General features: G+C 33.3%; 2 protein-coding genes across 3 annotated transcripts; one reads left to right on the plus strand and one right to left on the minus strand.

Annotated features, from left to right (window-relative positions):
* Window positions 1–9,877, plus strand: LOC109859458 (97 kDa heat shock protein). 2 transcript variants are annotated; one of them, XM_020437745.1, is made up of 12 exons: window positions 1–382; window positions 2,041–2,239; window positions 2,992–3,348; window positions 3,438–3,759; window positions 3,845–4,100; window positions 4,257–4,387; window positions 4,869–5,122; window positions 5,482–5,589; window positions 7,016–7,138; window positions 7,485–7,724; window positions 7,840–8,130; window positions 8,231–9,877. In XM_020437745.1, exons 1-12 carry the CDS (start codon window positions 267–269, stop codon window positions 8,420–8,422), a joined length of 2,589 nt encoding a protein of 862 aa, XP_020293334.1. In that variant the 5' UTR covers window positions 1–266; the 3' UTR covers window positions 8,423–9,877. The 2 variants fall into 2 exon arrangements, with proteins under 2 accessions (XP_020293334.1, XP_020293342.1); XM_020437753.1 differs by lacking the exon at window positions 5,482–5,589.
* A 1,580-nt stretch (window positions 9,878–11,457) lies between these two features.
* On the minus strand, window positions 11,458–12,627 carry LOC109859468 (vacuolar ATPase assembly integral membrane protein VMA21 homolog). Its single transcript, XM_020437765.1, has 4 exons — window positions 12,538–12,627; window positions 12,196–12,454; window positions 11,836–11,944; window positions 11,458–11,689 (listed from the first exon to the last, which is right to left on the minus strand). The coding sequence occupies exons 2-4, from the start codon at window positions 12,238–12,240 to the stop codon at window positions 11,553–11,555; spliced, it is 291 nt and encodes a 96-aa protein (XP_020293354.1). The 5' UTR covers window positions 12,241–12,454; window positions 12,538–12,627; the 3' UTR covers window positions 11,458–11,552.
* Between the last annotated feature and the right edge of the window lie 638 nt (window positions 12,628–13,265).

Consider the following 13,265-nt stretch of genomic DNA (forward strand, 5'->3'; position numbering starts at 1 on the left):
GCAAGTGCATTCTCACGTCGGCAGTGCCAGTGAGCGTAGCAAGCAATTGCTTTTGGATCGTTGCGCGTGAGCGATATATATACTTTCTCGTGTTGACGTTAAATCGCAAAAAAAGTTGCGAATTAATTAAGTGTTTCGAGATTCGAGTACCGAGTTTCCAAGTGCGAGAAACGTTATTAAAGCACCAACCGAAAAATCCCGTCTGAGATCCCCGGACTGTTGTATCACACGAGTGTCGATACGGCTTCTCTGTACCAACCATAGCCATGGCTGCGATGTCCGTAATCGGGATCGACTTTGGTAACGAGAGCTGTTATGTGGCCGTGGCACGTGCTGGCGGCATTGAAACCATTGCGAACGACTACAGTCTTCGCAGCACGCCGTAAGTAATTTAACGTCCCACGTACGATATTCGTTCGTTGATGTTCGCGCTCTCGCCAACCCTATTCCGAAGGATACCGGTATCGCTCGCCGGTCTCTCGCCTGTCGCGACCTTCGATTAACTACGCGACTCTCGCTTGCTCTCTTTATCAGTTACCGCTGATCTCTCAACTTGTCCTTTCGTTTCGTTTGGCACAAGTGTAGATTGCAATCTACGTTTCGAGCATGGATCTGATGCTATCGAAACAAAATTTCACTGCCACCATTGAAAATTTATAACATACGTGACGCGAACTATAGATTTTTGGTATCGGCGATTAATACATCGGAAACACGTAGCTGTTAAGAGAAAAATATCGCGCTCTCGTCCATGACAATTCGTTTTATAAGCGTTTACTCTTCGTTCAAATTGTCGGGTGCGAAATTTCAGATCTCTTCGGCATTCGATTTATAAAGCGAAATTCTCATATAATTTCAACAAACTCGAGTTTTGAAAAAAAAAAAAAAAACAATTAGTTCAACGTTTCACTGTCGAGTTTCGATTGTCACAGATGACATGCAGAGAATTTTTCCCACAACTTTATCACAGAAACAATCTCTCAACTTCGAAATCAACGTATATTTGTTTATAATTCTATCCGAATTAAAATGAAATTTTCTGTGACAATTTTGTATAAATAACATAACAATGATATTGTTTTAGTGCGTGACAACTTGCACGAAGATTACCGTATTTTCGAGAACATTGCCATTTATAGGTATCTTATTATATAGCAGTAGTAGTGTATTCTCGATGTGGATCCCACGTTTTCGGTTATCCCAAAAAGTCCCGCTTTGATCGCGCGGCATTTCACGTCACTTGTTTGCTCGTTTTTTTTTTTTTTTATTTCAAGATGTCAGCGCACATGTATTTTTCTATAGTTGTTGATAACTAGTAATTAACACTCAGCCTCTGTCTGTCTTAAATTGGAATAGGAAAATTATTAGTTCAATCATAGAATTTTTCTTGAAACCTAAAAGCATATACATAGATATATATAAAAGTATATACGTATAAAGTATAAACAAATATATAATATGTTATATTAAGGATTAGTAGAAATTTTTCTAAGAAAGTTTTTGTAAGACTTTGTTTTTACTTCAGCAAAAAACATAAAGCATGTTGTCACAGAAATTGTTTTTTTTTTCCAACTTATTGTTAACCCGAGAGTAGTCACCTGAGGTGTTTTTTACATCTCAGCGTTGAAAAGACGAAGCTTAGTATTACAGCCGCTTAATGTTCATTTTCTTGATTTTTTCTTTTTTTTGTTAGAAAATATTCAACACGTATTCAGTATGTCTTTAGATATCAATAAATCATAGAATGATCAATAATTTACAATATGTATAGTGAATAACAATGACTTCCAATTGGAGTGTAAAAATCACTCCAGGTGATCTTTTATGCAAAAAAAAAAAAAAAAAAACTGGTGTGACTACTCTCCGATTAATGAGTTATTTTTGTAAACAATTCTATTCAACTTTTATTTTTAACGCTTAGATATATCATAAATATAAGTAGCTTACAATTTCTATGATAAACAAAAAGGTCACCTTTTTACCTTAGGTGTTAAAAATAAAGATAAACTCTTGAATTATAACGTTTATTATGCTTCGTAGGTCATGCGTGGCATTCAGTGGAAAGAATCGAATACTTGGCGTAGCAGCCAAGAGTCAAATGGTAACAAATGTGAAGAATACCATTCATGGCTTTAAAAGACTATTAGGTAGAAAATATAATGACCCGCAAGTTCAAAGTGAGTTAAGATTTCTTCCTTTTAAGTTAACACCAGAAGCTGACGGAAGCATTGGTATACATGTAAGTATTGCATTAAACATACAGAACAAAACAATGTTTAATATTAAGCGTGTGTATGATGGTTAGCTTCAAAAAATTTTACAAGGTGAGATGAACAAATGGATGTTTGAAGCAAACACAGATGTTGTTGTGTATGATGAAAGTGTGTATTTATTGTGCAATCATGACTTGTTATGTGTAAAAGCTTCTCAAACAGCCATTTGTTCATCTCATCTTGTAAAACAATGTTTTAAATTTCGTTGGTTTTTGCTTACGAAAATATTTATGATTACAATTTTTAACTCTTTGCGAACAGACATGAGTCTTCCCACTAAAAAATTGCGCATCAACGTTTCTACAAAAAATTAGAGTTTTTAAACATTTGTATCTTCGAAATTACTAGAGATTTTTTCAATTTGTTTTTTTTATAAAACGTATAATATGTATAAAAAAAATATACATATATATATATGTTATACGTTGAAATGTGTGAAAATAAAAATATACGAAAAGAATCTCTGAATGTGATAGAAATGTTAAAAGTTTGGATTTTTTTACTAGTTATTAAATCTGTTTTATTATTTATTGATCAAGAATCAAAAGTAATTTAGGCACTCTGCCAGATCTCTCTCAATTCTGGAGAGACTTATTTATTTCTATTTGGAATGTTATGATTCATTAATGTTGCTCACTTGTATTATATAATGTGTGTGTTATATGTAACATTATATTATATTACCAAATAGATTTAAACATCTTTATCTCTGATTTAGGTACAATATCTAGGAGAAGAACATGTGTTTTCACCAGAGCAGATTACCGCTATGCTCTTTACAAAGTTGAAAGAAATTTCTGAGACAGCGCTGCAAACTGCTGTTAATGATTGTGTCATATCAGTTCCTTCGTACTTTACTCAAGCTGAACGTCAGGCTCTGCTTGATGCCGCTAAGATAGCAGGCCTTAATGTTCTCAGATTATTTAACGAAACCACGGCCACTGCTCTTTGTTATGGTATTTATAAACAGGACTTGCCGTCATTGGAATCACCTCCCAGAAATATTGTATTCGTGGATTGCGGCAATGCAAGCTTGCAAGTGAGCGTTTGTGCCTTTCATAAAGGCAAACTTAAGGTTAGTGTCAAATGCAATATTTACAAAACTATGAAACTTGTTGCGCTATGCGTGTAATATAAAATAACTGAGAACTTTTCTTATTTAAGATGTTGGCAAGTGCTGCTGATAATCAATTAGGCGGAAGAGACATTGACGTTATTTTAACGGAACATTTCTGCAATGAATTTAAAACGCGATACAACATCGACGTGCACACCAATCCGCGTGCATACCTGAGATTATTAGCGGAAGCGGAAAAGCTAAAAAAACAAATGTCGGCTAATTCAACCACCCTTCCACTAAACATCGAGTGCTTCATGGACGAAAAGGATGTGCACGGCGAAATGAAACGTAACGAAATGGAATCATTATGTGCCCATCTGTTCGAACGTGTCGAAAAAACTCTCAAGCAATGCTTGTTGGATTCGAGTAAGTTTGTCAGTCCTGTAAACGATAATTTGTACGATATTACTATATTAATGTGTATTAACAATAAAATTATGTAATTTACCAGAGTTGAAGTTGGATGATATTCACTCGGTTGAGTTAGCGGGTGGATCGAGTCGCGTTCCTGCCATCAAACGTTTGGTGGAAGAAGTCTTTGGTCGTCCGACTTCGACGACTCTCAATCAAGATGAGGCGGTAGCTCGCGGTTGCGCGTTGCAATGCGCCATGCTCAGTCCGGCTGTACGCGTTCGTGACTTTTCCGTTACAGACTTGCAGCCGTATCCATTGAAACTAACATGGGATGCTACTCAAGGCGAAGAAGGGTACAACTAACATTTTACATATTTCTTTATTTTTTGCTGCTTAATGAAAAACGATGATTTTTATAGATTATAATTGCGATGCGATCTTTATACAATTTTTGATGTTTTGTCCTTGAAAATCAACTGTTTTTGCTCACCTTTACTTGGTATTTTTAGTGAAATGGAAGTATTTGGACACAATCATCCTGTACCGTTCTCAAAGATGTTAACGTTCTATCGTTCGAGTCCATTTACACTCACTGCAAGTTATAGCGTACCGCCGTCTTGTTATCCTCAGACACATATTGGTAAGTGATTTTGGATTTTTACTATTAATATCTCATTAAATAAAATGTCTGTTCGTAAAAATTTTCAAATCTATGAGTAATGGGTCGAACTAAAAAACCAAATATTTGTGTTTAAAGTTAAATGCTTTATTTTACAATAAAAGTCAAACGTTTCGACATATAGTTTGAATCCTCTTCAATGACAATCTAAATATTGTAAATAAAAATTACACCAAACACAAACAACAAGTCAAATTTGATGAAGGTCGAAACGTTCGACTTTTACTAAAATAAAACATTAATTTTAAACACGAATATCCAGTTTTTTGCTCGTATTGGCATTACTTCTACATTTGAATATCTGTTATGTCCTAAAAATAAGGTTTTGTGCTTTTATAAAAGTTACAGAAACTAATTCAAGAAAGTATTTAATGTGATAATATTTATAGAGTAAATTTATCTAAATTTCATTAATCTGTATATATACATATGTTTCATGCAGGAACGTTCACGATAAAGAATGTAAAAGCTACGCCGGAAGGTGAATCGGCGAAAGTTAAAGTAAAGGTAAGAGTGAATCTGAATGGTATTTTAACTGTGGCATCAGCATCGCTTATCGAGAAACGAGAGCCGACTCAACAAGAGAAGGAAGAAGAGGAGGCACACCAGAACAACATGGACGTAGATCACCAGCCAGGAGATAAAAAAGATAAACCTGATCAGGAAGCACAGGCGAACGAACCACCAGCTCCAGAGGTTTGTCATTCTATTCTAACACGATATAAGCATCGCGACGGAAAAGTAGCGAATAGTAACACTTAAGCGACTGGCAGCCACTTTTAAGATGCTTCGCACAGTACTTATCGATGAGGAATTCATTAATCGGCTTAAGTCTCACACATAATCCTAAGAATATTATTGTTTGAATGTTTATCGGATATGCCGGTCGATTAAATGTTAAAAAATAACTATAATATTTTCTAATCAAAAAAAAATTATATATGTATATGGTTAGGAATGCAAATCACGTGGAATCAAATTCTGTGCTGGTTTGCGATTAGTACGCATGGCCAGCACTGAGAAATATATGACTATGTGAGTTTATTATGGTTTAGGTGAATATGGATAAGACACGACGGAACTCAGATGCTGATGATGATGGGAAAGGTGCTAGGGGCTCTGCCCCTTCTTACTCGTCCAGGATTCTCTCTTGGTTCAGCTCGGTACGGGGCATAATATCTCTACTTGGACCCATACGCATATATTTACATTGAAGCATATACCTATGTGCGCTATGTGAATTATTGAGCTTAATCTCTTGCACTATTGTGTTACCGTGAGCATTCTTTTGTCATCTAGGTCGTGTTGTCTGTTTTTTTTTTTACACGCCAGCTTTGTCATTCACCTTGAGAACAAATTAATCCAACGACAGTCCTTGTACGATTACAATGAATGCACAGTAATCGCAATCATCACAGTAATCGCAATCACTTACATAACGCAAGCGATATAGTTGTCGGTTAAAGTTTAATGCACAACAAACACATCTTCATATCTACTTTATTTCTAACAAAATTGATTGAGAATTTCCTTGCTTTCTTTTTTTCATAAGAATAATTTGCAAAATATTATCATATTTTTTTATTTGTCAAAATAAGTAAAAAAAAAAAATGGTTTTTGATATAAATTTATTTAATTAAGTTTTTTCGAAAACTTATTTGTGTATCGTTCTGTTGCACATATATTAGAATATGAATAGATATAGCGAGATTATTTATTATTATACTTTCTCGTGGATGATTTATGAAATTTTTGTTTTTAGAATGTTACAATTTTTACTTCTGTCTATCATGATGCATGATGTTTGCCTTAGACGTTTAGAGTTTTAAATCCTGTGTCGATTTCTTCTGCAAACTCGGCTATCTAGCGGCATTATAAAAATCTTGAAAGATCAAGAGCTTGCTCCTTGAAAGACGTGAAATAACAATGCAATTATATAATTTAGTTGTAATAGTATATAATTCTGTCGTTCTTTTTTTTTGTCAATGCATATGGGTCCAAGAATAGTTGTGTCACGTTGTGCTGTCTGTCTTTGCTCTGCTATTCTACATACTGAGTCGCAGAAGGAAAAGAGACAGTGATATCGAATAGAGAGAGACATAGTATTATCGATACAGGCTACAGGTTCCGATAAAAGTTCACTGCCAGCAGTGGAAATCTATAATGCATGTAACGTGAACTGTGGGTTTTCAAATACTGGCAGCGTGAATTCTGGAACGAAGCTAAGATAGATGGATATTCTTTTCTCAAATTACTTTAGACAAAAACCAAATCAACCAATTGGCTTTTTATATCAGCAATTTTGTGTGATGTGTGTCATTACAGACAGACAATTTAATACTATACACACGAAACTGTATATTCTCCTTGCCTCATCACCTGAATTCCAGCTTAGTTGTTTTATTCATGTACAAGTTTTTATAGTTGTCACGTTAAAAATAGATAAGACAATCGTAAAAACGAGTGAAGAACAGAAAAATTAACACATCTTTTTCGAATATCTTTTTTTTTTTATTATAGGTTTCTACGACATGAAATATTCAAAAAAAAAAAATTATGTTATTTAATATTTGTTGAATCTTCTTTCAGGGAGATGATAAAGGCGACGATAAGGGCAAGAAAAAGATTCCCATTCGCACGATCGATTTGCCTATCGAGGCAAATGTTTGCGGACTATCCGCACGAGACCTTGATGCCGCAGTAGAAAAAGAGGTAGGCGTTATTCTGAGCATATTACTTTATGCGTTACTTTACACAAACTGATATAAATATTCATTAATAGTTATTTTGTAATTTTATGTTATCCTGTATATAAACGTTATATGTTGTTTATTTTGCCCTCTTTCCTCTCACTCTTCAGTTATGATAAAACCAAAAATTTTTACAAAATATATGATTTGTTCTTTTTCACTGAACTAGCTGCATCAGAGTTCATCCTTTTTACTTCAAATGGAAAGAAAAAAGATAAACTCTGAACTAGTGTGACCAGTTCAGCAAAACAGAGTAAACCAATAATGTCAAAACGATGTTTAATTTTATATATTTGATTTGTAAACAGGGAAAAATGGTCGCCGAGGATAGACAGGAGAAGGAACGAGTTGACGCACGTAATGCCTTGGAGGAATACGTGTACGATTTGCGTGCTAAATTAACTGAAGACGATCAGTTAGCTACGTTTATCACGGAAGCGGACAAGGAAGCGTTGTGTCGTACATTAGACGAAACAGAACAATGGCTCTATGAAGAGGGAGAAGATTGTCAACGACATGTGTACTCCGAACGATTACAACGCTTGAAAGTACGTTGATTTGATAAAATCAATAATTGCCATTAATACAGAAAAATCATACATTTGCTTTCCGTGAACTTTTGTTTTTATCTGATTTTTTAAAAATTACATTTTCTTTTTTCAGTCTCAAGGCGAGCCGATAAAGGAAAGAAGATTAGAATTCGAAGGAAGATCTTACGCACTAGAGGAATTAGGAGGAGCGTTACAGCTAGCTAAGAAAGGTTTGGATCAAGTAAAAGCGTCGTATGGAAAAGACGACAAATATTCTCATCTAACGGAAGAAGAAATCAAAACAGTTGAGAAAACTGTGCAAGAAAAGTGGGCGTGGTTGGAAGAGAAACGCGTGTTGCTCGCGAGTACGCTTCGCACGCAACAACCGCCGGTCACTGTGGCGCAAATTCGCGCTGAGAAAACAGTAAGTGTAAAATAAATCTACAATAAATTTAATAAGTTCGTAGTGTAAACATTTCTTTTGTGACACATATTTATTGTGATTTCACGTTGTGTTTGCACAGTCCTTGGATAGTGTGGTGCTACCTATTCTTAACAAGCCTAAACCTAAAGTAGAACCACCAAAGGAGGAGAAACCAAAAGATCAGTCCGATGAACAGAAAACTAATCAAAATCAAAATGCTCAGGGTAACAATCAGAGTCAGCCTAATCAACAGCAGCAGCAGCAACAAGAAGAAAAAATGGACGTTGAGTAACAGTCACCACAACTTATGTGTTTTTAATAATATTAAAATCTATCGTAATTAAAAAAATAGCAAATAATTCACTTCAGATAAACCATGTTTACTGTGTCAACGTGATCTGACATACTAATAAGTCGGATTAGCACACGTGGTTGTTTTTCTGTCTCTCTTCCGTTTTCTTCTTTTTTTTCTCTCTCTCTCTGTAACGTCTATATATTGTAATACGGTGAATTAATTGCACTAATGAAGTGTCATTCAAAACTAAAGATTTAATTCAATGATTTGAATTAAATTTGTGATTTACAAATTTACGTTTGTAAAGAATCGTTGAACAGAACATGCGTTTTTGCTTGAAAGCTTATGTATTACTGACGTTCGTGATATGTAATGTCACGAGTACATTTATTAATTAATCTCGACAAATGAAGATCTGCGGATGTTCTAGGAAGCAAGAAACAATGAAACAGTACTGTTTGTGTTTCAAGATCTCTCGATTGTTTCTCAAAAGTTCGCAGTACATTTTTAATTGTATAAAATTGGTCTCGATATACACATACTTGAATTTCTTAAAAATTATTGCTAGAACTTCTAATTGTTTGTGAGTTTTAAAATTCAGAGAGTGTTAAGTTAGACTTAGGTGAAATTTCTAATGAGTGATGTTGTTGGCGATCTTATGTGTTAAACATAAGATAATATTGTTATATTATCTTATTTGTGTGACATATTTAAATATTGTTCATTCCAACTTTTTTTTGACGATCGACAACAGATACTCCGTCACCCAAGTTTTTTTTTTTTTTTTTTTTGCATTTACGATAAATAAATTACGTCTCGTACCAGTTGAGGAGTATTTACGCTCTAATCTTTTTTTTTTTTTTTCAATAATTGATACGAACATTAAACAACAAAAATATGTTACAATAAGAGTTTGTTTTGCAAATTTTTTATGTTGAACACTTAAACCATGGTTTTAGTTCGTTAGTCAGCGCTGTCTAAGAGAAAAATGATATATCTTTAGCTAGACACACATCATTGTACATAACTTGTAGACATCTACACAATGATATAGAGTATTTCTTTACCACTACATATTTATAATAACTGCTATTGCACTTTCACACAGCGCATAACGCATTCAACACAAAACTCCAACTGTTCCTAGAAATATATCAGAGATGGGCGATCCATATTTCACTCCTACGCCTAACTTCGTTTTTTTAGTTTTTCACACTGGTGTTTAGCAACTAAGTCTCGCAGTTCAATAATATATAGTATTTAGCATTAGCAAGATATGAAGAAGACGTGAAAGTTAATTTGTTAAAAGATACTTTTCGAATGATAAAACAATCACTTAGCGTATGAGAAATTATTTGTGGCTTCACATGCATAGTTTTCGCGTATGAACATTAATTTAATACAGATTATTATGCTTTTAAAAATAAATATTTTCAATAATTGTTCGAATAATCTGTCAAGTTCAACAAATTTGCCCGTTATTTAATAGAGAATCTTTTGGCTCTGAAGTTTCAAACAATGAGTATATGTAAATACGGTCAATAAGAGTCATTCGCTAGATGTTTTTTGCGGTACTATTTGTGTATACATGTGCTACATATATATACGTGTTCACGTGTAAATCTTACACGTATATATGTTTACACATGTATACACGAATAGTACCGCAAAAAACATCCAGCGAACATGGCTCTTATTGACCGTATTTACATATACTCATTCTTTGCCCGTTATTGCTCGGAGTATTTAGAAATCAAGTTGTGGTTTAGTTTCATGGACATTTAATGAGGATTAAATTATTTCCATCTATGGTACATAACACATCTTTATATATATATATAAATTCTAAATTAGTTTAAAAATTACTAAGTAAATTACATTTATCAATAAAGAATCGAATTTAAAATCATTTTTATTCAATATTTTCTTATTAAATAATTGTCACATACAAAGAGAGAGAAATATGGGCAGCTATCTCTCCTGACTTTTTTACTATAGATTTATCTACGTATACCTCTTTGTGGGGTCAAGCGCGGCGAGACCACACCTTGTGTTGTTTTGCTTATATAATTTCCTTGCATTTAAGTTTTTTGAAACTACACGTTCAGATAAGTCTCAAGGTCGCTCGCTCGCGTGCGGCGTAGAACTTAAGACGAGCGTGTGGTTTACGAGCAATTGCAATCTGAGTTGCTGCATTTCAAAGAAGATAACATCTTTTGATTTTATGAAAATTAGATTAATTTTATACATATTTGATCGATATATAATCGATCTTACTTTACGGCTTAAATAAGACAACAAATTTTAATTATCGAAATTTAAATAAAACTCAATAGTCTACCTATGTGGATTATTGTAACAAACGTCATAAACGTAGTCTAAAATTATAAATATGTTAAAATCTGAAACAAAAATATAAAATATTTTGAAGTATAAAATATGAAAATAAAAATATATAAAATATAATATTGTAATTTAATAAAAATATGTGTGTATATTCAATGTATCCGCACTATAATATACAGTCTCTGATTCCGCGTTTGACCTTTACAAATGAGATTTGATCTACAAAAGAATGAAAAATCGTCTTGTGTTGTCACAGCCTTGTTATTTGCGATTTGTAAAAAACGATGAAATTGCATCAAGAGAAATTTATAATCACTTGTCTAATTAATAAAACATGTGAAGCGTACACATTTACAGTATTACATATTTTTTATTTATATACATTAACAAAAAGATACGTGATATATTTTAACAATTGTGTGAATAGGACTTGATATATTTTAACAATTGTGTGAAAAGAACTTTAATAGGACGTACACTTACACCTAGTTTTTATTGCAAACACTATATATTCTGGAACGCTCAATAGAAATTGATGAAAATAAATCTTTTCCATTAGAATTCTATAATACACGCGGAGAAATAATGCTACTAATTTCAGCAAACTGTAACAAGTCAATCAATTTTTTGGTTGAAGCAAAAGAAACAAACTTATATCAACAAATGTTAGAACAAAATTGTTAAAATTTTATTTTGACACATCAAAGATAAATGTACTGACTGTGATTATGTCGTGTTTGTGGTCACCAAGGTGTACTTAACAATAAAAAAACAAAAATAATTAATCTCTTTTAAGCGCTGGTGTCCGTTCATCAAAGAACACTCTGAATATGAAATGTCCGAAAGCGATGTGTAATACTAAAACAGCAACACCAGCAGAGTATACCTTACTTTGCATATCTGTCAGACCAAATATACCTAGAGACAAATTAGAAATATGTTTATTAAAGTAAAATGCTCTAACATGTATAAACATTCTTTTTAAAGAGACACAAAAATATTTTTTTTCTTCTAGTAGTTATATTATTTATGAAACAATTTATAAATAATTTTAATTTATTTACCATCAGAAAGATAAGCTTTGCTCAGAAAAAATGTTATCACAGGTAATCCAAATATGAGCAAACCATGAAAAACAACCCTGATAAATATCTCTTTTTCTTCCATTCTTTCCTAAAACAAAAAAAAAGAAATTTATTATAACAAATTGATACTTTGTCTCAAAAAATACAAATGAGATGTATACATAAAAGATACATACATAATCTCATTAATTTATTATTTATTTAATCAGAGATTATTAACATAAATTAATTGAAGACGATGATAAAACTTTTGTCACTTGCAATAAAACTATTATCTTAAAATATATAGTCAGTCACATGCAATAATTACGGAAGCGCTGATATTAATATCGAACTTACTTTTGTTGAAGGTGGGGAATGCAACTTGCTACTTTTACTTGTCATGATTTATAACCAAGTTAGTCAACTATTATGTTTAAGTTACTGACAATATAGAAAACTTTAATATTGATGTGAATATTAATTAATGCTAATACACATAGAAAAATAACGCCGACTCGCTGTATATGTAGTTTATCTTCTCACGATATCATTTCTTTCTTTTTTTGAGTTTATCGTTTATCCCAGTCTTACGTTTATCGTAACAACACCGTTGTCACTAAAAGACAAATTGCTTATATATATATATAATCACTTATAATTGTTTTATTTAAAATACACGTATGGAATTGAGATAATAACCTGTTTGGAACATTGATATATTACACCATTCTCTGATATGACAATCGCGTGACCAGCGCGCAAAAGCGAAAATAAGGTTATATAGGCTGCGTTCCGATATTCACTGCCAGTACAGAAAATCTATAGCACATGCGACGTAAAGTGTAGATTTTTAGTATTGGCAGTGAATATCGGAACGCAGTTTATGGCGATTTTCACTGGCAGTGAATAGCCGCCCGTTCAGCGAAACAACTGCTGAGTTGTTTTGTTAAGAGCCGTCTACAATGGAGAGTTGTAGGCCGTAACAGTAAGAAATTGACCAATCACAATCGATTATTCTTCTGTACTTTGTCTGTGATTGGTCAATTACTTACTGTTACAGTCTAAAACTCTCCATTGTAGACGGCTCTTTAAAGGCCATTGCACGTAGCAAAAATTTAGACGTAGTCGCAAGGTCGTAAGCAAATCGACCAATCGCTGGCCAGCATTCCAACTAATGTAAGATAATACTGGTCTGTAATTGGTTAAATTGCTTACGACCTTACGGTTACGGCTAAAATTTTTTCACGTGTAATGGCCCTAACACTCGACGTTGATTTGTTAATTCTAAGGCCTGTTCTACAATACAGTCGTATAAGCTGTAAGTTGTAAGAAATTGGGTGTGTTTAGCCGAAGCTAGCGCTACGTAGCGCTACGTAGCGGCTTCATGTAGCAGTTGCAATTGCTGCGTTACTTCTGCTGGACAGTAT

This window comes from Pseudomyrmex gracilis, unplaced genomic scaffold, assembly GCF_002006095.1.
Source record: "Pseudomyrmex gracilis isolate BER0280 unplaced genomic scaffold, ASM200609v1 scaffold_7, whole genome shotgun sequence".
Classification (NCBI taxonomy): Eukaryota; Metazoa; Arthropoda; class Insecta; order Hymenoptera; family Formicidae; genus Pseudomyrmex; species Pseudomyrmex gracilis.

What these genes read in the sequence shown, in the direction of transcription:
- LOC109859458 (XM_020437745.1), top strand. Translation starts at nt 267, where the DNA reads ATGGCTGCGATGTCCGTAATCGGGATCGACTTTGGTAACGAGAGCTGT. An exon ending in ACGGAAGCATTGGTATACAT is followed by an intron (nt 2,240 to 2,991) that starts GTAAGTATTGCA and finishes TCTCTGATTTAG; the next exon opens with GTACAATATCTAGGAGAAGA. An exon ending in GCTACTCAAGGCGAAGAAGG is followed by an intron (nt 4,101 to 4,256) that starts GTACAACTAACA and finishes TGGTATTTTTAG; the next exon opens with TGAAATGGAAGTATTTGGAC.
- LOC109859468 (XM_020437765.1), bottom strand. Translation starts at nt 12,240, where the DNA reads ATGACAAGTAAAAGTAGCAAGTTGCATTCCCCACCTTCAACAAAA. An exon ending in ATTCCCCACCTTCAACAAAA is followed by an intron (nt 11,945 to 12,195) that starts GTAAGTTCGATA and finishes TTTTTGTTTTAG; the next exon opens with GAAAGAATGGAAGAAAAAGA. An exon ending in CAAAGCTTATCTTTCTGATG is followed by an intron (nt 11,690 to 11,835) that starts GTAAATAAATTA and finishes ATTTGTCTCTAG; the next exon opens with GTATATTTGGTCTGACAGAT.